General features: G+C 44.0%; 1 protein-coding gene across 6 annotated transcripts in view; it reads left to right on the top strand.

Moving 5' to 3' along the window:
• The window catches only part of AGBL1 (AGBL carboxypeptidase 1), a 754,053-nt gene that overhangs the window by 138,137 nt on the left and 588,954 nt on the right, over window positions 1–26,962 (top strand). For 2 of the 6 annotated variants that reach the window (XM_070618159.1, XM_070618188.1), the window contains 8 exons: window positions 8,808–9,016; window positions 16,441–16,606; window positions 17,544–17,611; window positions 17,738–17,803; window positions 22,419–22,535; window positions 23,858–24,438; window positions 25,947–26,030; window positions 26,256–26,342. In XM_070618159.1, coding sequence (XP_070474260.1) covers window positions 8,808–9,016; window positions 16,441–16,606; window positions 17,544–17,611; window positions 17,738–17,803; window positions 22,419–22,535; window positions 23,858–24,438; window positions 25,947–26,030; window positions 26,256–26,342 — 1,378 coding nt within the window. The remainder of the gene's footprint in view (window positions 1–8,807; window positions 9,017–16,440; window positions 16,607–17,543; window positions 17,612–17,737; window positions 17,804–22,418; window positions 22,536–23,857; window positions 24,439–25,946; window positions 26,031–26,255; window positions 26,343–26,962) is intronic. The other 4 variants (XM_070618166.1, XM_070618177.1, XM_070618162.1 and 1 more) reach the window with 3 other exon arrangements.

Here is a 26,962-nt window from a genome sequence, read left to right as displayed (position 1 = left end):
TACAGTGAGGCCCAGGGGACACCAGACCCCTCTTGGCATCCTCAGACCTTCCAGAGTTCCCTGGAGCCGTTACAATTTTTTGAGTATGGGATGCCAGCATCAAGTTGTGCTTTAGTAAGATGTGTTGGGCAGTGGAGGAGAGCAGGAGGCATTGGGGCTGAGTAGGAGGCTGTTGCTGGCACAGTCCAGGTGGGAGGAGAGAGGAGTGAAGGAACTGAGTTAACACGAGGAAGCATAGGCTCGGTTCTGTGATTTGATAGTGATGTGCTATTACAGAAGGCCGAAGGACAGCAGGCCAGGAGCTCGGGGGCATATGCTCTTTGCCTTCCTCCGTGCATGCTCAAGGCCTGGAGGTGTAATGCAGCATGAACCAATTTGCACATGATGTTTGCAACCCCGCCGATCTGTTTTCCTGCGGTCCATACTGATTGTCTGAACTCTGGCCAGAATTAGGCAAGGCCACCGACAGACAGGTGTCTGACACATCAACCGACAGACAAAGGCAGGTGGGGATGGTCTCTGTTTTTCTCCTTCCTGGTGTAAATCCTGGCTTTCTTCTTTAAGTGTCATCTTGATGAGTTCACCTTGGAATCAGCAAAGTGAAACCAGGTGGAAGGTTTTCTGCAGGGACCCAGAAGGGATCATGGCTAGTCTTGGGACTTAGCAAGTGCTTCTTTCCCCACCAAGAATCTAGACTCAAAATAAAACTCTGGATGGGTAGGAAAACTCCTGGGAAAATTTAGGTCCAGGGGAAACATAATCATTCCTAAGAGCTTTCTTGCAGAGATGCCAAAATAACAAAAAGGAGAGTGGGGAAATCTCAGCCTGACATGTCCCCCAGCTTTTGCACAACCCGCTGTCAGAGGGGCAGGGGTCCCGCATTCTCCTACTGCTCTCCCGCCCTTTCTTCACTTGGCTTTAGCTCCCAGACTTTTGTTATTTGCACTCACCAACTTTGGGCTTTTCCACTTGCTGTGCTCTCAAGATTTCTAGAACTTTCTGCCCCCAGATCTCTGCATCTTGATTCCTTCCATTCAAATCTCAGCACTAATGCCCCCTCCTCAAAGTCTTCCCTCACCACTCAAGCTAAAGTAGCTGCCCCACCTAGTCACTCTGTCATCACTGTTTTATTTCCACTGTAGCACTTGTCACGATACAAAATGACCTTATTTGTTTTTCTTTATGCCCTTTTGGATTTGCATCTCCCCAACTCCCCCATGGGAATGCAAGCTCCTTAAAAGCAGAGACTTTTTCTATCTTGTTTCCTGCTGTATCCCCAGTGCCTACAACAGTGCCTGGCACATACTGGCACATAGTAGTTGCTAGACAAATGTTTGTTGACTGAATTAATGGTGATGCATTGGGTTCTGGGTACCTGAGCATGGTTTTAGTTGATAATTTACCATGTGCCTAGCCACAGCAGGTTCTGGCTCTCAGGACAAAGTGTCTCTGCTTATTTGCATATGCACAGAAACCTCTCGAGTGATCACCTTTGGCTGGGAACCAACTCATTTTAGAGAATTTTCAAACTAGCAATATTGAAAAATTAATCATATTTCCTCAAATCTGAGATGTCATTGACTATAAGATGCACCATTTTTTTTTTTTTTTTTTTTTTTTTTTTTTTTTTCCTTTTTTTCTCCCCAAAGCCCCCCGGTACATAGTTGTGTATTCTTCTTTGTGGGTTCTTCTAGTTGTGGCATGTGGGACGCTGCCTCAGCGTGGTCTGATGAGCAGTGCCATGTCCGCGCCCAGGATTCGAACCAACGAAACACTGGGCCGCCTGCAGCGGAGCGCGCGAACTTAACCACTCCGCCACGGGGCCAGCCCCAGATGCACCATTTTTTATGTGCCACTAAGAATAAGAAAACGCTGCCAGTTATAATTGAAACACCATCATTGCTAAGAAGCACCTTAATTTTGGAAATGCTAAAATGTGAAAAAGTATCTGCGTTAGAACTGATAAAGTACAAGATGAGGCTGATCCATCATATGGCTGCGGAGTACTGAATAGGAGGAGTTTGGAGTCTGGAGTATGTCACTTCTAGTGGCCCCTTCTCCTGCAGCATCGCTGCCTAATGCCCTTCGTTAGACATTGCACACTCTAAGGATAAGAGGACACACAGGGCTGTGTGGAGGAAAAGGCCCATGTGAATTCTTCGGCTTTCTGAGAGTGAGGAAATTCCTGTGCTTTGGGACTGTATCTGTGGAAAGGTATTAGAATGAGTTGGTGATTCAAAAACAAATTGTAGATGATTCTAGGTTTAGAACAATGCTAAGAAGGATAGTCTCTTGTCCTTCTTAGCCACTATTTCTGGAGCGTAGGAAAAGCATCTGTAATTTTATAAAGGCAGTCAATGGGAAAACAAGATTTGCTTGAAACCAAAATTTACTTATAGTCAAGTTTCCTGAAATGTATCTCTTCTACAGAGAGAAAAAATACCTGTAAGCTAATTCAATATCATTATTCTTATTTGAGCTAATGGGAATCGAGTATAATTTCCATTAGGATGACATGAAGATTAGTTACGTTTCAGCACATAGAAGGCTGCTCCTCCTTTGTGAGTGAGCCACTCCTGCAGCTGTGGGGAGGAAAGGGTGAGAGCTGAGTCACTCCTGCTCAAAGGCATTGTGCTCACGTTCTGGGCCTCACTTCTGGGCCGGCCTCATGGAGTCACTGGCTGGGTGTCAGGAAGGTTCCCAAACATTTCCTGCAGTGACCTAAAGAAGCAGAGGCCGTTTGTTTGGGCCTTTAAACTTTCTCCAGTTTCATTTTAAAAACCAACTCTCACCACAGTTTAGGGCCTGGGAGGGAGCAGATAAGATGGGGGAGGGGGATGGGTAGAGGGGCCGAGCCAAGTTAAATTTGGCTGAAAGCCACTCCCATCAAGCACCTCAGGCCTCAGGTGTTCCTCCGCTTTCCATCCAATAGCCTTACAGAAACCTTCCTCAATTAGCTGGTTCTTGGGCTAACAGTTCAAGGTCTTTGGGTGCAAAAGCGTGTAAACTGTACTAACCAGCATCAACAGCATTGGGGATAACAACGTGGCATGTCAGCTTTGGAGGCAGATGGAGGAATCCATTTGAATCCTAGATCTGCCATTTATAAGCTCTATAGACTTAAATAAGTTGTTTAACTTCTCTCAGCCTGTGTCTTCATTTGTAAAAGGAGGAAAATAATGCTTATCTCAAGGCATTTCCATGAGATAAATGAGATAATCATGTAAAATGATTAGCCCAGTGCTGAACACACAGGAAACATTCAGCACATAAATACCCCATAATTGTAACGGGTGTTATGATGGCAAAGTAGGCAGCTTGTGGTTCGTGTGATATGATTCAGAAGTCTTGATGAAAGCCTGCGTGGTCCAGAAATATCTTCTAGATGGACACCGTGAAAAGGCCACCAAAATGATCTGTTGCAAAATGTAATGAGCGTATTGCGTGCTGAAGTTAGGGTCACCATTACTTTGAATTTTAATAGTATCTCTGCTGGGGGAGTTCGAGAGTGGACTATTACAGGATTTGAGTGCTCTGGTTCAAAGTGGGTCTTCAATGTGGGGTCCTGATGGAGATTAGGCAACGTTTGTGATCTGACTGCTTAGGGTTGGGGAGACACAGTGAAGGGAGGGTTCAGGAGCAAACCTTGGAGAGTAAATGAGAGTTTGATAAGCCCCATTGAGCGGTCTTCTGTTTTGAGAAGGGGGCTACAGTCCTGAAAAGGACTGGCTGAATTGTCAACAGTTCACATGAGTGGATTTTCATGAAGTTCATGAAACAAATGATAAAGCTATTTAATTTTCCTGGGCAAGAATTTCTTGGGATAGTAATGTCACAGTACCCTGTGTGACTAAAGATGATTTCTCTTCTCAGGAATGCTGGGGGCCTGGAATCCTTTTGTTTACTCTTAATCATGCACACCTTATCAAAAGCAAGGGTGGGCTGTTAAGCACTTGCCCATTATCCACCAAGAGGATCTTAGAGCACTAACCAGTCTTCTAAAAAAGTTTTAGAGTAATGGGAACCAATAGAGGTAAATTTTGCCAGACAGGGAAACTATAAAGGTCTACACTGGAGACCGTCTGTAAGGGCACCTGGGATAAAATGGGATGTGATCGTCACTGTGTGTCTATGAGAGTGTTTCAGGACAGATAAGGGACAACATAAAACTGGTGGCCATTTTGGGATGAGAAGTCAATTACATTACACGGGGATTGAAGAACTCTGATTATGAATTTTACTTATTTTGAAACTTTTCCTTGGGCTATTCCCGCTGGTGAAAGGTATGTGAAGTTTATTAGTCCTCCTTATGGAGAAGAGAATTATCATTTATTGAGCATGTACTTTGTGCCAGGTGCTATGCTCTGTATTTGTTCCTTATAACGGACTTGTAAGGTAGATGCTTTAATTATCTTTACCTTTTAAAATCTTGGTTTAATATTTGCAGATGATGGGAATATAGTTCAGATTGGCTAAGTAACTTAACCAAGGTTATACTGCTAGTAAACGGTAGCGCCAAAATTCAAATCTACGGCTATGTGACTCTGGAGCTCCTGTTCTTGCATGAGGCTGTCAAAAGGAATATGTTCATGTTCTGAGCATTTGGCATTTTGTTGTCCATAATAAGAGGGGGAAGTTGGGATGATAAATAGATGATGCTTCTCATAATGACAATTATAATAGGCAAGGTACTGGGTGCTTGTTATGTACCAGGCATCAAGCTATCCACTTTATATGTATTATTTAATTTTCTCAACAGCCCCGCCAGGAATGGATTGTTATTAGTTTCGTTCTTCAGATAAAGACAGAATGATGGAGCTGTGAAGTAACATGCTCAAGGCCACACAGCTAGAAAGTGGTCGAGCTCCTGGCCAGGTGCAAGGACTCCAGAAAGAAAGCCAGCAGCTGAAGGTTCTGCCCACAGAGCAGGCCCAGCCGGGCAGTGACGGGTACCTGAGTATGGGAAAGACAAGTTGAGAGGTCTACGCTCACTTGTACATCTCATTCCTAGGGCTGTGCGGTCAAAGTGTCCAGCTCACTACTGTGCTGTATGTTCCCACATTTCCTCTGCTTTAGGGCATCGCTTGACCCTAAAAGGGGTGATGAAATTCCCAGATATGGGAAATAAAGAGTAGCGATGAGACTTTCCTTTGGTATTGCCAAATAGGGGCAGAATAGTAGGCTGTTTAAAGTTATAATAATCTGGGTCCCCAAGCATTTCTCCCAACAGCCTGTCATGGGCTGAAAATTCCGCCTGAGAAATTCAGTCTTGGATTCTTGAAGGCATTTAGGCTTTCCTGTTTAGTAGACAAACATCTTTATGGAGATGATCATGATCTCAAATGCCTTCAGGGCTAGGCAGGTAACTCACTTTTGAAGGGGATGGGGTAAGACAAAAAGGTGAGTTGGTTGCTATGGCAACCTGGAGCCTGCTTGCCCTGCCCACGGACATTTACAACATGGCGTGGCCAAAAGTCTCCAGACCTCCTGTCAAAGGGTAACCTAGTTTTTTCCTCCTAATTATCAAGGTTCATTGTAGAATATGTGGGGTGTAAAAACTACGGGAAAGGCTAAATAAGCAAAATCCTCCCCATCCACCGGAAGTATTATTAACATCTTGGTATATTGCCTTCCAGTTTATTTTTCCTTTTTGTCCGAGGGTAAAAATCCTCATCAGTGGCGTCTGCCCTAAAGAAAAACCTTTGAACCTCAGTGAAGAGATATCTAAGGTAAAAATAAGGATATTGCTAGATCACACTTCAGACTGAGAATTAGCTACTGATAAGACCCCGGGAAGATATAATCCAGAGAGAGAGGTACAAATAGTAAAATATAAGAGGGTAAATTGGGGGTGAGGACAAAAACAAATTCATGGATTTGCCAAAGGAAACTGACCAGAAACCATCTTGAGCAGGAGGCCTCCAGGGAGGGGCCGGCAGAGCAGGAGGCACCGAGAGCACCTTAAAGTTGGCCATATGGGTACGGGCTGGGGGCGAGTGTTAAATTAAATCCCCTCAGAATTCCTCTCTGGCCATCCCACCTTCATCCTCCAATCTGTTTAAGATGAATCAATCTACTTAGGAAATTAAAAAAAAAAATCAACGCCAGGAACTTTTTTTCCGGGAAGACCTTAGGAGGAGACTATTGATGTAAACAGAATAAAGTGAGCTGTCTGTTTTGAAGAGGGTTGGGGGACCTGGAGCCCTCCCCACCCTGCAACCCTGAGCTCGCCCCAAACAGTGTTTGAAACCCCACATTTTCTCCTCGCTACTTGGCCTCCCTCAGACGAGCGGTGTTTTCCTCTCACAACTTCTAGAACGCCTGCAAATCGCTGATCCGGGTGACCCTCATTTCATTCTTTGGCTCCTCTCCACGTTCGCTCTTCCTCAGTTTGACAATCTCCTCTTGTCGGGTTTTAGATGCATATTGACTTTTGCAAAACTCCCCGAGCCATTCTCAGAGAGAGATCGACTGATTTATGGTCGAGGGGGAAGGGGTTTAGCTATTTTAGATGTTAGTAAACATGACAGCTTGTTGAGGATTAACAGGAAATCATGAATAAAATCATTGGAATTTGATAAGGGATTTTTCTCTCAGATAATTAAAGATTTTTTCCCATTATCTCCTCCCCCCCCCAAAAAAAAGAGTAGAGGATGAAGGTCATTGGGATAATGTGTTATTAGTCTCATACCCTTAAAATAGATAAAAGACACAAGTCCTTAAGCCCTGACGGCCCGCGGGGCCTCTGTGAACTGTTCTTGCCATTTTGGCATCTTTTCAGCAGGCGATACTTTCCTTTAATACCTCCTTCTTAATCCTCAATTTTCTTTTAAACATCAGATATTGGATAGGCTGGAACCTCATTTAGGCAGTAAAGAACTCTAGTGCTTTGTGGCCGGGACCAGCCAAGGAGAGAAATATTTTTGATACAAAAGAATAATTCATTAAAGGAGATAATGAAGGCGATTTAAACCTTCCACAAACACTCGCCGGATGAATAAAGCTCGTCACTCCTCAGTTCAGGGTCATGGCTGAATGAAATGTTGTAAAAGGCAAAAAAAAAAATAAACCAACTGCACAAATGGGTCAAAAATCTCACTGGGGCTCAGTCAAGCCTGACAATTTACAATTTGACAAACAAGCAGAAAAAAAAAAAAAGAATTCCATTAATATTATGAGAAAACCCCTCTGGAATAAAGCACTAAATTTCCATGTTACTTTTTCATTCATGTGCGCTTACATGGTCTTAGGGAAAAATCTGACTTTGAGCTGAAATTTTGCTTATCCAATTATGGCTCAGGGGATCGCTCTCACACACACTTGGCCAGAAGTGCATATTGTCCCATAAACCAGCATGAACAGTTTGGATAGAGGAGGATGCAGTAGTGAGAGGTCAGAGCTGCAAGAATTGGGCATTTGTGCCTTAGGGTCAGCCGATTAGAGTCCAGCAATGAGCCTCGTCCACAGGAGTGGAGATGACCAGGCGTCTACTGGATAGATCTGGACTGGTAGACATTTGTCCACCGACTCTGTAGCTTGAAGAATTTAACATGAAGAGTGGCACGTGTTAACTGTTGAGAGAGGTATCTTGGACTGTTCTTTCCCCTTTGTTTCTTCAAAGAGAATTTAAGCTATTTCTTGGGGAAATTAAGAAATCATCCACTTATCTCATAAGATGGGTCTCATAGGAGGTCTCCACCAGGGTCATTCAACTAACAAAGAGAAATCCTGGTATTGAAGAGGTGAAGGGGACTGTAGAAACACTATTTCAGCTCTCCATCAAGTATAAGAAAGCCCCATGCTACATCTCTCCTGGGTGGATTTCCAACCTCTACCAGAACGTTTTTAGTGCCCAGTTACTCATTGCCACATAGCGTCCATCCTCTGGTTGGATAGCATTGACCATGAGGAATTCCTTTCTTGGACTGAGGTAAATGCTTGATTATTCATAAACTGGCTTCCATTCTCTTTAGGAAAAACACCCAGTGTATCTCTTAACATGACAGCCTTTCAGATGCTATGTCTCACTCAGTGTCTTCTTCTCAACCTAAACCTTCTAGTTTGCTCAACTCAATGACAAAATCCTAAATCCACTGAGATTTAGGGAAGAAGGATGGAAATCTGGTGGAAATCACTCTCTCTCTGTCTTTCTTTCTCCCCACAATTATAATTTTTTTCTGAACTATTTGAGAATAACTTATAGACATTCACATACTCCAATTGTGAATTTCCTGAAAACAATGATATTCTTTTGTATAACCACAGTATATCAAAATCTAATATACATTAATAGAATACTATTAGTTAATCTACAGACCTTATTCAAGTTTTACCAAGTGCCTTTTGTAGCAAAAGAAAAAAATTGCTCTCTGGCCCAGGATATAAATTATAATTATGTGTTGTACTTACATATCATGACTTTTAGTCTCCTTTAGCTCAATTCCTTGGTCTTTTTTTCCGGTTATTTTTGCCTTTCATGACCTTGACATTTTTGAACAGTACAGATCAGATGTTTCATAGCAAGTCCGTCATTTTGGGTTTGCTGATTTTCCTCGTGGCTAAATTCAGGTTATCGTTTTTGGCAAGAATACCGTAGTTGATGCTGTGTCTTTCTCCGTGCATCGTATCTGGTGATGTTGACTTTGATCACTTTATGAAGGTGACATCTGCCAGTTTTCTCCACTGGAAGGTTATTACTGTTTCCTTTATAATTGATAAGTCTCTTGTGGGAGGTCCACTGAGACATTCTCAGGCAGGTGCGGCCAAGAGAATCTATGACTGATGTTGCCTTTTCCCATTGGTTTCAGAGTCTAACAGCCGCAGGGCGGTGAACAGAGGCTATGTTGTTGGCTTGCTCAGGCTGCATCAGGACTGGCACAGCCATGACACGGCCAATACCTACGTGCTGATCCGCCGGGGGCTTCTGCTCTGCCTCAAGCACATTGCCGCCCTCCGGTCTGGCAGGGAGGCCTTCCTGGCGGCTCAGGGCATGGAGACCCTCTTCAGCACCACACAGGTATTCAGCCTTGGGATTACCTCTGCGGGTGGGGGACACCTGGCTGATTTAGGAATCCTCCTGAACAGAGCTGGGAAAACCTCTGTAGGTTTCTTGCTGCCTGCCATGGGCAGATGTTGTGGATTCAAATCCACATTCATTCATTCTCTCATGCATTGATTGACTCATTTATTCAATACATACTTATTGGGTACACACTGTATGGTGCTGTGGCTGAGTGTTGACTCTAAAGCTAGAGAACCTGGATTCAAATCCTAACTCTGGCACCTACAGCTGTGACACTTTGGAGAAGTCACCCAACTTCTCTGGGCCTCAAGTTCCTTCTTCTTAAAAAAAAAAAAAAAAAAGGAGGGGCCAACCCAGTGGTGCAGCAGTTAAGTGCCCATGTTCCGCTTTGGTGGCCTGGGGTTCGCCGGTTGGGATCCTGGGTGCGGACATGGCACCGCTTGGCAAGCCATGCTGTGGTAGGCGTCCCACGTATAAAGTAGAGGAAGATGGGCACAGATGTTAGCTCAGGGCCAGTCTTCCTCAGCAAAAAGAGGAGGATTGGCAGCAGATGTTAGCTCAGGGCTAATCTTCCTCAAAAAAAAAAAAAAGGAAATAAACTCTAGGTTGTTGTGTGGTCTAAGTTAATGTAGAAATGTTTTGTGCTTAGCAGATTGCTTGCCACGCCTTCACTGCTCTCTGAGTGTGAGCAGTTATTGGAATAATTACCACTGCATAATCTAGTGGTGAATATGACATCAAGACCTCTGATCTTGCGGGGCAAACATTGTAGCAGGGGAGTCAGACACTAAGGAAGCAAAGAATTTAATGAGGAAGATAATTTTATATTGCTCTGTGAAATCAATGGAGCGTGAAGGCCTACTGGGACTCCCGTGAGTGGAGGGAGAAGGTGTTCTGTTAGAGAGGGCAAGTCTCCTCTGAGCAGGTGACCCCTAAGCTGAGACCTGAATTATTGAAGGAGCTGGTCACGCCGAGTTTAAGAGGAAGAATATCCCAGGCAAAGAGAATAGTACCTGTGAGGGCAGTTGCTTATCTGCACCCCAGTGGAATATGTGTCTAGAGTTTCATGGATTTCAACCCAAAGAACAAATTCCTTGATTTCACTTGATCAGGGCTAATTTACACACCATCATGTGAGGCTACACACACCCTCTCTCCTTATGATGTGAACATCTCCCGAATACCCACCATCTGCTCACCCGCCTTCTCCGGGGGCCAAAGCAGCCATGTTTCATATGCATTCTGTTCCTTGCTGTCTTCATATTAGCCCGTCTCTGTACTCCCTTCCTCAGTCTCGTCGCTCTTCTCTGAATACGCTCCAGTTTTTCTCTACCTGAGTCCATCCGAGGTAATGAAGCAGTCAACGAGAGCGCGGTTTTCCAACCGTGGTATCTGTAGACTTTTCCCATTAAAAAAAATAGCCTGTTTTTGCTCCCTCTAAACAATAACATAATACTGTGCTGCAAACCAATATCTAATTTTCTATCTGCTGTCACCTCTGGGTTTCTCTCCATCATTATAGCTTTCAGAGTTTCTCTGTCATGAAATAGCTGCATTTTACATTCTATTCCTCTGGATGAGGAAGTGCTTTGAATTTTTGGAAGCTTCCCCTTATTTTATAAGCTTGTGTCCCCCACGTCTCTAATCTCTCCCAGTCTTAGTGACACAGCCTCCTGCACTGTTGATGCCCCGCAGCCCCCTACCCCGGCTCGTGGCTTCAGCCGGTTCCTCTGCCTTGTGTATTATTGGTTGTTTCTCTGTTCTGTGTTACAAAAAACAATTAGAAGGGCAATGAAGGAAGAAGATGGTGATCCCAGAGGTACTTGTCTATGGTAAGAAGAGGTGGAGAAAATACCAAGTGAAGCCCAGGCAAGAAAGGGGCTGTGAGTCCAGAAGCAGGATCTTAGAAGCTGTTCACAGCAGGTCAATGAAGACCTCAACTGCTCCACTAAGCAAATTTATGACAAGCTTCCAGCCTCCAGTTACTGTGGGGAATGGAAGCAGGGTGTGAGCGGAGGCAGGATGTGCACCTGTGCCAGGTTTCCCCGGCCTGAAGAGCCTCCAGCACCTGGCTATGTGCACAGATGCCACTGCAGCTGTGCTGGAGTGTGAGCTGCCCATCAATCCTCTCCCCTCTTCTGCCAGAGAAGGCTTGTGAATCCAGGATGGCCAACTTGGGAACCTCGGATCTGGTGATGTCATTTCAGTGGCTATTTGTCAATTATAGTGATGATGATGATGGTGATGCTGCTGCAGCTGATGGTGACGACAAAGATGGTGATGACAATGATAACGAAGGAGAAGGAGGAGGAGGAGGAGGCAGAGGAGGAGATGAGATTTGTATTGAGTGCTTACTCTGACCTAGGGCTGGCTTAACAGTTTACACAGACTTTCTGATTTCAACGCTTTAAAAGATTTGAAACCAGTGGTCTTTCTCAAAAGGCCATGCTTCTGTGCACTGCACCCGTGGTTCTCCAAGTTGAGTGTGCGTCAGAGTCCCCTGGAAGGCTGCAAGGGCCCCATCCTCAGAGTTTCTGATTTGGTAGGTCTGAGGTGGAGCCTGAGAATTTGCACTTCTAACAAGTTCCTGAGTGCTGCTGATGCTGCTGGTCTGGGGACCACAATTGAAAACCAGTGTCCTGTACTATTTTTACTTGTGTTTATGATGTAGTTACAAACCTACTGGGCATGAAATTGACTGAGAAAGAGCTATTTTTGAGTCCTTCCCACAGCCTCTGCCCATTATATTCTTTTTTTTTTTGAGGAAGATTAGCCCTGAGCTAACTTCTGCCAATCCTCTGCTTTTTTCTTGCCGAGGAAGACTGGCCCTGAGCTAACATCCATGCCCATCTTCCTCTACATTATATGTGGGATGCCTACCACAGCATGGCTTGCCAAGTGGTGCCATGTCTGCCTCTGGGGTCCGAACTGGTGAACCTGGGGCCACCGAAGCGAAACGTGTGCACTTAACCGCTGCTCCACTGGACGGCCCTGCCCATTATATTCTTCTTTGCCTTTCTACTGAGGCCGCTACCTGCAGTCTTTCTCTCTCAATGACTCCACCTCTTTGTTTCCTGGGTCGCACATTCTTGCACAGACCCTCTAAGCATCGCTTAAACGTTCAAGGATCAGATTGTCCGTAATGCAGTGAGGGTGCTATGTAATTTTGTTGGAGCTTTGTATGAGGAAGGAGGAAGAAGAATGACAAGTTGAATGTAAGGTCAAAAAAGAATCCCTGCAAGGATGCCCTGAAACAGTTTGAGATAGTTATCAATTTGGAGAAATGGGTAATTGCAGATGGAACCAACTTGTATGACATAACGTGGTAAAGAGGCCACACTTTGGAGGTGGAACAGCTTAAGAGACCTGAAAAGTTTCTAAAATTGGTGGCTTTCAAACTTGAGCATGCATCAGATTTACCCAGAGGGCTTGTTAGTGCACAGATTGCTAGACCCCTCTCCCAGAGTTTCTAATTAGTAGGACTGAGTTGAGATACAAGATTCTGCATTTGTAACAAGTCCTTAGGTGATGTTAAGGCTACTGGTCCGGGCACTTCACTTTGAGAACCACTACAATAAGCAGTGATGGCCTTTGAAAAGTTGAACCTACTGCCATAGGCTCAGAAAGAGTGGCAGGCCAAGCCTTTCTTCCTCAAGACCCTTTTTGTCCACAGGACCAGTTACCCCAGCATTGTGAATCTGTGGAAGGAAAGACTGAATCTTAAGGGAAATGTCACCCAGTTAGAATCAGGAGCTAGATATGCTCGAGGTCAGATCGACCTGAGATCATTTATGATTTATTCAGTGTTTCCTGAGCTCCTGCTTTGTGAAAGTTCTTGGGGTTAGGTTATATAGGGAGCTCAGAGATGGTGATAAAGTTCCCATCCTCCTCAGAAAGCGTACCATCTTATAGGGAAAACCAGGATAGGTGTAGTGCAGGCAGCAGGTGGGATATAAGAGTGGCATTGGTAAAGCCACGCAGAGGAAGTAGAGCAACACTTGGTCTTGGCTGACCAGAGAAGGCTTCAAGAAGGAAGTCATTGACATTTGGGCCAAGCCAGGAGAACACCCTGAAAAGCCTGAGAGAAACAGCTTGGTTCATGCACTGCCCAGGGAAATGAAAGGAGATATCCAGGAGGTAAAGATGGGAGAGAAAAGCAGTACAGAACTGGTGGGACAGCTAAGACATTTTGGAGAGTCAGGCAGAAGGAAAGACCTGGGCAAGAATGAACCGGAAGGTCCCAAACTGAGGGTGTTTCGTGTAAGACATTTCTAAATTGAAGCTACACCACATCTGTTCTGGACCTTAGAATTTGCCCATCTATGTCCAAAGAGTTTCTGGAGAGAGAGGAAGGAGCAGGGCTACTGCCAACTGTGGTCAAAGAGAGGCTCCCCAAGCCGAAACGTGAATGACAAGGAAGAACCAGTAACCTGGCCATGAGGGATCCAGGGAGGAAAAAGAAGGCAAATGCTAAGGCCCTCAGGTAGGGGGTGGGGTGGGGAGTGGGCAAGCCTGAGAAATGGGGAAGCTGGTGTGGCAGAACCGTGATGAGGAAGAGTGGGAGGCAACGAGATGAAGCTGGAGACATCGGTGGGACCAGAGCATCTAGGGCCCCCTGGACCATGACAAGGAATTTGGGTTTTATTTCCATCAGTTTTTAATTGTGGCAAAATTCATATAACATAAAGTTGCCCGTCTGAGCCAGTTGTAAGCATACAGTTCGGTAGCGTTAAGCACCTTCACACTGTTGCATAACCAATCTCCAGAACTCTTTCCACTGCAGAACTGAAACTCTATCCCTATTAAACTGATTTATGCTTTTGAAGGACCATTCTGGCTGCCGTGTGGAGAGGAGAGCATCAGAGGGCGCAAGAGGAGGGAGACAGGGTTAGGAGGGCAGGGGGTGGAATTAGACTCTGGGAGTTCAGGCGGGAGATGCTGATGGCTTTAGCTAGTTACAAGCAGAACTGGAACTTAAATCCAGCACTCCTGGCTCTTAGTCAGGCTCCTTTTCCACTAAGATGTCTCATTTTGTTATGATGAGGACTATTCCCAGGAATCTGTCCTGAGTAGCAGTGGCTTCCTAGTACTGCTTTCAGATTCTGAGGGGATTTTATGAGCCTGATGATGCCTGATGCCTACTGACCTCCCACTAGCTAACAATCACTGAGTGCTTACCATCGGACAGGCTCTGTGCCTACTTGTACTCATTTAGTTCACATACGCCTGATGAGAGAGGTTCTGTTATGATCTTTTCTTTACAGATGAGGAGCCTGTAGCACAGAGAGGTATAGTAACTTGCCAGGATTCTGCAGTTAGAAACCTTCAGCCCAGGATTTGAATTCAGGTCATCTTGCTCCAGGAACTGAGCTGGGTGCGATTCCTCTGTCCTGCCTAGGGATCATGCCAGTAGAGTATTTATTATCTCGAAGATAAGTAAAGACATTAACTGCATATTGAATAGTTTCAGCTCTCTCATATTACATCATCTTTTGCAAGTAGCACGTGTATTATCGAGAGTGAAGGGAAAAGTGAGCCTAAAAATCTCACTTTTGCTCCCAATTCCAGGACATTTGTCCAGAAGGATCCTATTTCTCGGAGTCTTGTCATCTTATGAGACACAGCACCAGCCCCAACCCTGCCCTTGCAGGGCCGTGAGAGTGAGAGCCCCTTAAATTTTGCATCCTGGGCACCTCATTTGCCTCATCTTGGTCCCAGCTCTGCACAGCACCTATCCATCAACACTAGGAAAATGTTGGCAAGTGGGTCCAGGCATTTCTAGTACCCTGGAACCCAGGATCATCTTTACATTCATAAATTTTTCCCCAGAGTATGGCAGACACCAAATATAACATTATTCTGAATGCCTTGGTTTCTGTTTTAATATCCTGTTTGTCCTCCAGATTCAGTTCATGGTGTGGCCTAACCTAACAGGACACTTGAACTTGCTTCCATCTTTCCATTCTCTTTTCACCTGCACCATTCCATGAGAAGCAAAACACATTATCATCATTACCATCATCAACAACAATACCAACGACAATGAGAGACAGACCTGGCTTCCAAAATGTTGGCAGTTTTGACCGAGTTCCCTGGCTTGTCCTTGGCTCATTTCTGCTAAGCTTGAAGCTCGGAACATTATCTCTGATCACCCATCTACCTCCCCTTTCTTCCTCCTCCATGCTCGGTTCTCTTTTTCTCCAACACTAATACTTTTTACCAAGCACTTGAAACCACCTGACCAGTCCCAAGGATAAAATGGCCTCAACTAACTCATTTTCCACGGAGAGCATTTCCTGATGTGGGTTCAGGACTCCTGATTGGTACCATTTGAACACTCAGAGGGAGAGGTAGCATTCTTGATCGTATTAAGACATTTCTGGTTTGAAAGGTGGCTTACTTTAATTATATTTTGGAATTATTTGGGTAGTTCAAATTCATGGCTAAAAGTTTATTAATTTCTTTCTTCGTGTTCTTTCGCATGGAGCTACTTATCATGTGGGCCTGAAGATTCCATAGCATGACATCATCACAGACAGTCACCCCGCCCTGTGGCAGGTGCTCAGTGTCCTCCGTAGCATCTGCTGTGACTAATTGGCCTTGGAGCTTGCTGGAAATCCCTTAGGAATATCCACCTGGAGGCTCACACTGGTCAACTTTCTGTACCAAGTCAGTAGACAAAACATTTACCAAGAGTCTGAAGAAAATGGCTGTGTTTTTGCCAAAGAGATACCCCCAACTCTCTCTCTCAATTTAATAAGCTTGTTCTTACATTTTTTACTGCATCTGAAAAGAAGGATCTTGTCATGTTCCATCAGTATCAGAACGCTAACATTTGCAAACCCAATTTCTCTTTGCTTTGGGTGGGTACCAAGAGGGATCAACACTGTGAGCTTTGAGAAAAGGCGTGTTATTTAATTTAGGTACTTGGGATTCACTTAGTCTTTCCTCTTGACTTCGTATTTTATCTTTTTCCTTTCTGTTTTTCTCTCCAGATAGCAGCTGAAAGAGAAAAGTAAGACTTCCATCAATTCACCTACTCATTCTCTAATTTAGGCAATAACTCACACTGACACATGCATGGCTGAGGGAAGATGCTCACCTCCTCTTCCCTTAGCTATCCTGGATGACATCTTCCCTTAGGTGCAGCATCCTTTGAAAGACTTTCAAGTCTGTTTTCAGACTAAATTCATTCCCATAACATAGGAGCTGCAGGAAAGAAAGAAAAATGCAGATTATACGGTGGACCAAAGCAGATTCTATATTAGACAAAATTCTACATGAGAATGTTCAAATTAGACATTCTACATTAAGGATGTTTACTATCTGTCTAGGATGTGTGTAATTCATTACCTGAAATACGGTTATAATGGGACTCTATACAAGATTTCAGTGTCTGATATCTTCTCTTTGTTCAGAACTGCCTGGATGACAAAAGCTTGGAACCTGTCATCTCCATCGTGCTTCAGATCCTGAGGCAGTGCTATCCGAAGAGTCCTCTTCCCTTGGTCACAGCCAGCAGTGCTTATGCCTTCCCGGTCCCTGGGAGTGTCACCTCTGACCCTCCATGTGTTCTAACTGAAGGTAAAGAAAGTGGGTCACTATGAGCTTTATGATGAGTTTTTACATTTTGACGATATTTCAGAAAAATGCGGATGAAAGTAGAATCAGTTCTTTAATAGGTCAACCACGATTGTCCGATAAGCTAATTAGAGATATCTATGAAAAAGCAAGCTTTTCATATACAGGCTGAACAAATGCCAAGCTCACTTATTTTGTCCTTCATTATTAACTGTTGCCACTTTGCCTGGTGGCCATTGAAAGCCTGTAGGGTCATCTCAGCTAATTTTAAAAAAGTCTATTCACAATCCCACGATTGAGTCTCTCTGCTGTGTGTGCTGGTTCTGGAATTAATTTGCCCTGTGGATGAAATTGAAGTAAAACTATTGCTACTTACAACCCTATGCTAGTCATATTAGAATATCTGAAAGTATTGTTATCCAGTCTCCAAGAAGATTTTGTTGCCAAAAGATTCTGGTGCTTTCCAACCTCGTCCTCCTTCCATAGAACAGATTTTCCATAGGCATCATCTTGCCACAACGGTAGTAGGTGATTTCTATGGACTTTTGTTGAAAACAAGTTTCGTCATATCAAAATTAGGGAGTCAGTCAAGGTGCTAAGTTACCTTAAATTTTGCATGTCTGTGATCTTTAAACTTTGCCAATGTTAGTTGCATAAATACTTCTTCTAAAGTGAGTTGGGGAAACCAGAATGGTATTCATGAGTCATTTTATTCTGCACTGATTTTGCATTCAATGTAGGAACACAATTTACGCTTCATGATATAGTGCTCTCATGTGCCTATGTGCACACCATTTACACATACCAATAAATATTAGAGTGCGTTGGGATATTGTGCACTTAATAATGAGCCCCTTATTTGAGAGGAAGAAGTGGTGAGAATCCAAATCCAAGGCATAGAGAAAGCCTCACCCATTTCACCTCTTTTTCCCCCACCCAGAAGATTTTGAAGATGATGGTGATGAAGAAGTGGATAAGGATTCCGATTCTGAAGATGTGAAAGAGGAAGTAGGTAGACCAGCCTCTGCTTCTAGTGATCACCCCATTCACGTCTTACAAAGGCAAATATCACTTTCAGTGTTCAGCTAAGGCCAGTGCAGATTTTAAGGACCTGCGTTTGTACTTCCACTCTAGCGCCTGGCAGAGAGAGATGCTCAATACATGATGGCTGCTGTTACTGATTTCCAAGTTTTCATCTTGGTAGGTCCAGTGTGATATCTCATTGTAAAGTCAGAGGCTATCCTTTATGAAGTCTCTGAGATTCCATCAGGATGAGCCTTAGCTTGGCACGTAATGCTTAGGGTTGGCATGTTTAATCAGTGTGAACGACATTCAGGCAAAGAGACCATGGAAAGATTTTCTAGGAAACTTTTTCAAGTAGATCTCCCCTATCTTCGTAAGTCACTCTTCTTATCTACCCACTCTGCACGGGACCACTGCTCTGTACAATTCCGTTTTCCTCGGTGCCTATGTGAGCTGTGTTCCTTTGAGTTGCGTGGTGTACACTCTGGCCAGCAGGGAAGTGGTACCCTTTGGTCTCTATCCTATAATGACCTATCCTATAGAACAGAGATTAGCACACCTTTTATGAAAGGTTAGATAGTAATTACTTTAGGCTTTGTGGGCCATACAGTCTCTCTCACATCTACTCAATTTTACTGTTGTAGCATAAAAGCAGCCATAGACAGGATGTAAATGATAGGGCATGGCTATGTTCCAATAAAACTCTATTGACAAAAATAGGCAGTGGGACTTCATTTACTGACTGCATTCCTAGAAAAGGGCTTCTAAACATTGGCACTATTGGCATTTTGACTTTATTCTTTATTGCGGGGGACTATCTTGCGAATTTTAGGATGTTTAGCAGCATCTCTGACATCTACCCAGTCGATGTCAGTAGCACCTACCCCTATGCCACCCCACCTCCCCACCCCTAGTCAGTCGTGAACCACAAATGTCTCTAGGAATTGCCAAATGTCCCCCGGGGACAAAATCGTTCATGGTTGAGAACCACTGCTCTAGAATAATAGTTTATCTATGAATTATAATCCTATCTGTTTCTGTTGGTGGACAAGGACTTGGACAAGCCCCTTAAAGTTAAAACTCCTTAATTTTGTCATCTGCAAAATAAGACCGAGAAGTAAATGCTACCTTTTATGCTATTTCTGGAGATGAAACTGTAATTGAAAAAATCTATCTATCTATCTATCTATCTGTCTGTCTATCTATCATCTATCTATACATCCACCTCTCTTTTTCCCTCCCTTCTGTCCTTTCTTCTTCCCTCCCCTCCTACCTACCTATCTGTCTAAGGAGAAAGAGACTTTTTGAGTTCTCTGTCATAGTAATCACTCTCCTTGCTGATGGTGGTGGCAGACATATGGGGACTACCTCCTTGTCAGGTCTCCGGGTTAAGACTGCTATCGACTCTCTGGTGTTCTCAGGGTTTTGTTGTTAAATAGAATCGTTTCTGAAGTCATCAGTAGTAAATTGGCTCTTCGCTGTGGCTCAGCGGTGCAGGCCTATGGAGTACTTGCTGAATTATTTGAATAATACTGTGCTGCAGCAGCCATTCATCAATGCCACTTTCCCCTCCCCTCTTGCTTGCTCTTTGATAACTGACTGTCTGATACAGAGTGCCAGTCGCCTTTTGCATCTGATGTGGAGGGACAAGCTGCATGCCAGCACCTGACTTCACACAGCATTGGGGTAGAGCTTTTAGATTCTTTCCTTTGCCCCACTCTGCAGATCATGGTGGGTTGGGGTGGAGTGGAACCAAAACAAATAAACAAGTCCAACTGGGAAAGAAGCACAAGACAAATTGGCGCGGGCCTGGAAACTATTCATCAAAAGCCTTCAAGCCAAAGAGAAGATAAGGATTCAGTGCGTGAGCATGAGTTGTAGAGAAACGGGAGCATCGGAGTCAGCTTAATTCTGGGATCTTGCAAGAGCAAGGGAACGGGTGCTCCAGCAAACTGGGTTTTCCTTGGTAAACCCAGCAGCATTTTCTGCAAGACATGAGGGCAAGAGGCCAGGAGTGTTTGTTTCTGTTTATGGAACTGACCCAGGCCTTGAACTTGTGGCCTTTTCATTTGAAAATCTTAATTAATAATTGAGACCAGCCTCTTAGAAAGAATGATTAAAAGAAACTTACATCTGTACAGAGTCTTGAGAGTGGAAAGTTGAGTACTGTTCTTTGATTGAAAACTGTCAACATCAATGTAAGAAAAGAGAAACTTACAACAGATACAGACTAGGTATTGGCCATGTGTTTTTCTTCATGGGCACAAATATTAGATTTGGACAAACTTGGAAGAAGAGGAGGATAAACAGAGTGAATTCAAGTTCTCTTCCTTTCCTTCTGTCTTTCCTTCCTTTTTTTCTTTCTTTCAGGAAATTTCTTGGCTATGATCTACGCGTGAGGTAGCATGCTAGGTTCTTAGGGATGGTAATATGATACCAAAGCAAATAAGACAGTTTTTATCTTCAAAGAGTTCCCATCTAGTGAACTTGGGGATTGTCCCTACCAGAGTTCAAACTACCACCTTCAACAGGGAGGTGAACTCAAGTCTAAGATTGGGAAAAGTCAATATCAGAAGGGTCCAACTGAGGAGGAAGGGCCAGATAGCACTCTCTGGATTAGATGGGTACCAGAATCCTAGATGATGAAGCTTGTCTGGGTTGCTGTGAGGACATAGAAGCAAGTCCGTCCCTAAATAAATATAGATGAAATTTATAAGAATACAGAAGGAGGTGAGAACCTGCCTGAGTGCCTGGAGATTCACAGACCAAGATTCAAATCTTTGAGGACCAGAGATGGTCTCTGTTACAACTATTCTACTTTGCTGTTGTACTGAGAAAGCAATTGTAGACAGTACATATATGAATGGGTGTGGCTGTGTTCCAATAAAACTTTATTTATAAAAACAGGCAGTGGGCCATAGTTTGCCAACCCATGCTCTAAGGATAAGTAGGTCACCTAGTCATATATAAAAAGAATTAGGCTGAAGCTTGTGGGTTATATGACACTGCTCGCTCCAGACACACCAACCTTACTAGCTGGTGAGGAGATGCTTCCCAATGCCTGCCAGGTTGCATTTCCATTGGTACCACCCTGGATCATGGCTGAAGCTGTAGGAGAGATGGTGGAGGCAAGGAGGAACAGAGAGATGAAGCTGGAAAGGACAAGAGTGTTGGGCTCTCCAAAACTGTGCTAAGGAGTTTGGGGCTGGTGTGCACTGTACCTGAAAATACCATTAAGTCAACCTCATGAGATCTATTTTTCCTTTAATTTGAAGTTTGGAAAAAAATTGTGGAAGATGATGGCGTATTGCATTTTCTTTTTTCCCTGGATCAGAATATAAACTTTTCTTTTCTTTTGGTGAGGAAAATTGGCCCTGAGCTAACATCTGTTGCCAATCTTCCTCTTTTTTGTTTTTGCTCCCCAATGCCCCTGTACATAGTTGTATATCCTAGTGGTAGGTCATTCTAGTTCTTCTATGTGGGATGCTGCCACAGCATGGCCTGATGAGCAGGATCCAGACTGCCGAACCCTGAGCTGCCGAAGCAGAGCACACTAACTTAACCATTCAGCCACGGGGCCAACCTCTAAACATTTATGTTCTGTATTTATTTGACTTAGGGAAGAATAATACAGGCTGTCAGGGTGGCTAGATTTTTCCTTAACTAACCAAATATACTCTTAAAACTTAAGGTAGATTTTTCTCTCCTATTTTATTAGGGAACTTGATCTAGGAGAGACGAGGAAAGGTGAAGAGACTGGACTGTTTGATTCTTGGTGTCCTTTCTCTCTACGATTCTACAACCTTTGGAAAAAACAGAAGTGTTTGGCGGAGAGTCACCATCACTGTTCAACTGCTATGAAATGATGATCTAGAAGAAAAATAAATGTCTGGGATTATTCAGTGGTGACTTAGTAAGGTTTTAAGTGAACAAAGGGATAAAGGTAGAGTAGGAGGTTACAAACTCCTCCCCAGGACTTGAAAGCCTCGGCAGTACCTGCTTCTCGAATCTTCCTCTATTCTCTATACTTCAGCCACCTTCTTTCTGGCAGCAAATTTAAGCTGTTCCTTCTGCTAGTAACTCCTTCCCAAAGTCTTAGCCCAGTCAGCTCTTGCTGTCGTTTGGGTCTAGTTAGAATGGTCCCTCTCGGGGAGGCTTTCTCAGATCACTCCATCTAGACTGCTTCCATGCCCAGTCTCCGTCACGATCGCTTTGCCCCTTTTCGTCATTTCCATGGCATTTATCACTGTTGGAAATTACTTATTCACTTGTTTACTTTCTTATTTCCTTCTCTCACTAGAAGGCAGTTCCCTGTGCACTTGGACCTCTGTTCCATTGTCACTGAATCTTCAGTAGCTCCAAGAATACCTGCTTATGCTTGGTGCTCATTAAACGTTTGTGAAGAGTGAAGGACCTACACAGCAAAGGTCAATAGGGGACTAGGGATGACAATACGATTACGTTGATGGTAGTGGTGATGAGAGAAAAAAATTTTTTATATCATGCTTTCTTGTTTGCAAAGCTCATCTCATTTTATATAAATTATTACTTATTTATGATGAGGGCTGATAAATACTGACATAAATGATGAGAAAAGTTGTATATCTTCTTCCTTTTTATTTTAAAAATACAACCCAACATATTAAATTATCCTTTGCATAGGCACCATTACAATTTGAAAGCAGGGGAACCACGTCCCAGGATTCTGAGCAATCATATGTGTAGCTTGTCTCGATGCTTCTCAGGGTGGCCTTCTTGACTGTGATATGGTCTGTTGAATATTCCATTGTAGGATGATGACTTGGAAACAGATGTGAACAAGCTGACTTCCAAACCTGGCCCTGACCGACCTGAGGAGGAACTGAGGCAGTATGAGGCGATGTGTTTTGAGCTCTCCTGTAGCTTTGAGGTGGGACATATGCCGTCGTTCTGCTCCTTGGTGATGCTTGGTGGGGTCTTTGTAGAAGCTGGGGGGCCAAATGGAGGTCTCCAGATGGAAGGCATTTCTCATCATTGGCAATCTGCCCCTTAGGTCTTTCTGAGAGAGAAGCAGAAGGCTAAGCAAAAATGTGAAAAATATGTCCAAGCCAGGGTGCAGGCAGGGGGCCCAGAGTCTGACACCTGACAACTAGGGTGGAAGGAGGATGAAAGTACACATTGCTGCCTATTGTCTGGGGGCAAGGTGCCCTGCCCTCCCCACCTTCCACTGGAAAAGCAAGTGAAAATTCCTGATGATTTAATTGTTCCCTTGTCAAAATGCAAAAGTTGGGCTAGCTGGCTTTCTGAAGGTTGCCAGACTGATTTCAGTATTTCTTTGTTAGTGGAAACAGATTGAGAACCTTCATACTTGGTAGTGTTAATCTGGTGGCTAGTTGCTGCTGCTACTACTGCTGTTGCTGCCACCAAAATTTTGGACTTTTTGTTTGGTGGGGGAGGGAAGATTAGCCCTGAGCTAACACCTGCTGCCAATCTCCTTTTTTTTTTTTTTTTTTGGCTGTCGAAGACTGGCCCTGAGCTAACATCCATGCCCATCTTCCTCTACTTTATATATGGGACACCTACCACAGCATGGCTTGCCAAGCGGTGCCATGTCCGCACCCGGGATCTGAACTGGCAAACCAAGGTCGCCAAAGCGGAACATGCGAACTTAACCACTGTGCCACTGGGCCAGCCCTTGGACTTATTTTTTCTTATGACTCTTAGTAAATCACGAATTTGGTCACATCTAAAGGTACAATCTAAGTCGCACAGAAAAGGGAGTTAATATATTCTATTTTACTCCAGGAAGCAGAAGGGGATCAGTGTGTAAATTTTCAGGGAAGGGAATTTCAATTCAGTGTAAGGGATATATTTTTTTAAACAATCAGTGATCCTCAAATAAAGGCACTTTCCTTGCTCAGCAGGAAAGGCACCCCCTTGGGGTGCAGTGAAGTCCCTGTAAATGAGATTGTTCAACCAGACTGTAAATTCCTGGGGGTGTTGCAGAAGGCATTTGTGTGCAGTATAGAATTGTACTAGACTTGCCGAAAGCCCCATTAAACTTGAGTTTCTATGATTCCACCATTTATTTGATTCTTGAAGCTTAGACTTTCCCTGGCTGACCTTGGAGAAAGCTTCCCAATTCGTAGGATTTATGCTTAGCTCTGTGCCCAGACAGGGAGGACAGGAATCGAGTTGTATTCTCTGCCTGGGAGGAAACACTAACTGTTCTTTTCCATTTTAAACCTGAAGGATCTGGAGTCCAAACCTGGAGATGATTTGAGCTTTGAGGAGACTCAGTATGCCAATCACCACCACATTCCAACTGCTGCCTCCCTGAAGAGGCATTGCTTGAGTAAGGACCAACTCTCCTGGGGGCAAGAAAGGGAAGACACAGGCCGGACTTCCCTTCTGAGCACAGTGAAGATGGGGAGGTCCTCTGTGCATCTAGCCTCCGGAAAAGCACCTGGAATGAACCCATACCAGAATGCACAGTCCAGTGGTCTTGGAATAGACTCTTCTGGAAGTGAAATCCCTGACATTCAGGCTTTCCTCAATGAGGATGCTTGGGACATAGATGCGATGTCCTGCCCGAGGATGAGTGCCTCCTTTTCCAATTCCACTAGGCCTAGAGATGCTACGGAAGTAATAAATAAGCTTCTGCAGACACATCCCCAGCATATTCCCTTCCATGATCCCTGTCTTTACATGGCCAAAGCCAGAAGAACCAGATCTGTGGCTGACTTCAAGATGATGGCATTTCCTGATCTCTGGGGACACCGTCCACCTCCCTCTGCCCAGCCCATGTTGGAACGCAAATGTGGAATCCAAAGGTGATGGTGCTACTGATTTTAAAGTTATATATTTTTTATCTTCTTTAATACTTTTATAGGTGGAATGGTTTGTACAGATAGTTCTACTCTCTGTAGGAAAGTGAGCATCATGCAGGAGCATATTAAAGCCCTTTGGGCAACTTTTGCTAAACACATGAGCTTGCTTCCCTATTAGGACATTTGAGAAACAATGTGGGGCAGTGGCAGGCATGTGTTTCCTAAAAAAGAATTCCTTGGATGATTCTAATGCAACCCCTTACCCCATATGCATTGCAGACTGCTATGACAGGGAAATATAACCCAGTTTCTCCAAATATGGGGATCATCCCTCAAAGGAAGGTTCTCAGAAAAGACAACTATGGATTATTTGGAATCTCTGTTGTTGTTCACTGCAAATTGGTATCTATCTCCTGTTAATGACACGAGGTGGTGTACCTCCATCCCACAGTCACAACCTTGTAGAACCTGGCTTGGCTTGGAGAACAGTTTTGCTGCATCACTGAAGATTGAATGGAAAAAAATTCATTCTCCAGGGAAGAAACATTGGGTGATGGATCATTCCCAGAATGCAGGAAAGGGAGCTTTGCCTTTGGCTCAGCATAGTGAAATTAAAATGAAAATTAGTAAAGCCAAGAAAAAATTAATTTCCCTGAAAAAAAATTGAATATGCATTCACTAAATCAGTGGAGCCAGCGTGCATTCCAGAAGTTTCCTAAACTTGTCCATTTCATCAATACCTTGATGGTGGATCCCAAGAGCTGCTCCCAGTTGGGCTTCTGGCTGGCTTCTCAGACCTCAACCCCTGCGCATTATCTACCATATTCAAGTTCCTGAGGGACACACCAGAGGGGCTGGCCCAGCATCAGCTTTCCCTTGGAAAGGGCACCTTGCCCCTCAGTCCAGGCCTTTTGTCTCCCTCTCCCTCCCTCTTCTCCCCTCCTCACCCCAAAGACATGGATTGGAAATTCAAGGAGAGAATCTGAAAGATCTTGCTTCCTCCCTTTTAGTTAAATCTCCCAGATATTGTTGTTTCTCAGACGGAAGATTGACCTTAGTCTTCTGGAACAGACAGAGCCCATGGAATAAGCTGAAAGGCTTGTTGGATCCTCATGGATCTTGAGGATGCTAACGGTCAATAATCCTAATGTCACGCTCAAAACTGTCTCAGTGCAGAGGACCCTCTTATTCACACAAAGAGAGAATTGCAAAGTCTCTTAGATTCAATGCTCTTGACAAAACTCTCCTTCAAACCAAGAACCCCCTAATGAAAATCTGACATCACTGCTTCCTATATGCCTACTGCTCAGTGTAGTTTTATTTATTGATAAAGAAGAGGAGGAAGGAGGGCCATACTTTTTTTGCAACCTTTCAGCTCAAAGCTGGGGCATTATTAAACTTTTCTTTCATATTTCTTCAGTGACTCTCAAGGCCCTTCCCAGATGACCATAAGATGAGTGGGGTAAGGAGTGAGGGCCAACCCTTAAAATGTTTCCAATTTTCCTTTCCAGGATCAAGATATTTGAAGATATCCGGAGACTCCTCCAGCCAAGTGACATTATAAATAAAGTTGTCTTCAGTTTAGATGAGCCTTGGTAGGTGGTCTTGAGCATCAGTGGAAGAGGGGGGTATGGAATATTCTGTTAATGATGTGAGAATAAGAGAGTTTTATGCTAGTAATGAATTCATTCTTACTTCTAAAATCAGCAAGATGAAAATTCAGGTTAAAGATCTCTAAGAGAAAGCTTGTCTCTAAGAAACATCAATGTGTGCCCATGAATAGCAATAACTCATATGTTCACATGTTTATTTCATGACAGGCCTTTGCAAGACACTGCCTCTGATTGTTTACGGTTCTTCTCCAAGTTTGAGTCAGGAAATCTTCGCAAAGCCATCCAAGTGCGTGAGTAAGTAAGAAAAGCCACGGGCGTAGCTCCTGGCAGCTCAGGAGAGCAGGTGGTGACCATCTATTCCCTATTCTCTTTTCAGTGATGTTACATTGATAGCTTGAGATCAGCCATGTTGGGAATGTTTACACCATGAAAACTGGCAAACACTGCAAATGAAGGTTTTCCTCTCCGAGAGTCAATTGTTAGACGTTGACCAGCGTACCACTAGGGGACTCCCTAGCTGATGTCGTAACAAGGTGGAGACTAGAGATGAACTGTTATGAATATGCCTATGTTCCAAATAATGGGTCCATATTTTGGTGTGAGAGCACTTTGACTGGGATGTTTATACTTCTGTTGATACCAGCATTGGTTCTGTTGACATGGCAGCATACACAGGGTCCCCTATTCCTGTACCTTCTCATGTTTGTTGCTCCCGTAGCTGTGTACATAAGTGACAAAAACCTTGGGCTCCCCATAGAAAAGTGAGCCATCCTTCATTCAAGGGGATGCTCAGTGCCATCCCTCTCTGAAGAATCTATCAATGGGCTCTTATTAACAGAAAAGGATTTCACAGGCAAAAAAGTCTAGAGCTGCACAAAGTAAAAGGAGGGAAAGAAAACAAAAATTTCCAGTCC

This window comes from Equus przewalskii, chromosome 1 (genome assembly GCF_037783145.1).
Source record: "Equus przewalskii isolate Varuska chromosome 1, EquPr2, whole genome shotgun sequence".
Lineage (NCBI taxonomy): Eukaryota > Metazoa > Chordata > Mammalia > Perissodactyla > Equidae > Equus > Equus przewalskii.
This window is presented reverse-complemented; position numbering and strand designations above follow the sequence as displayed.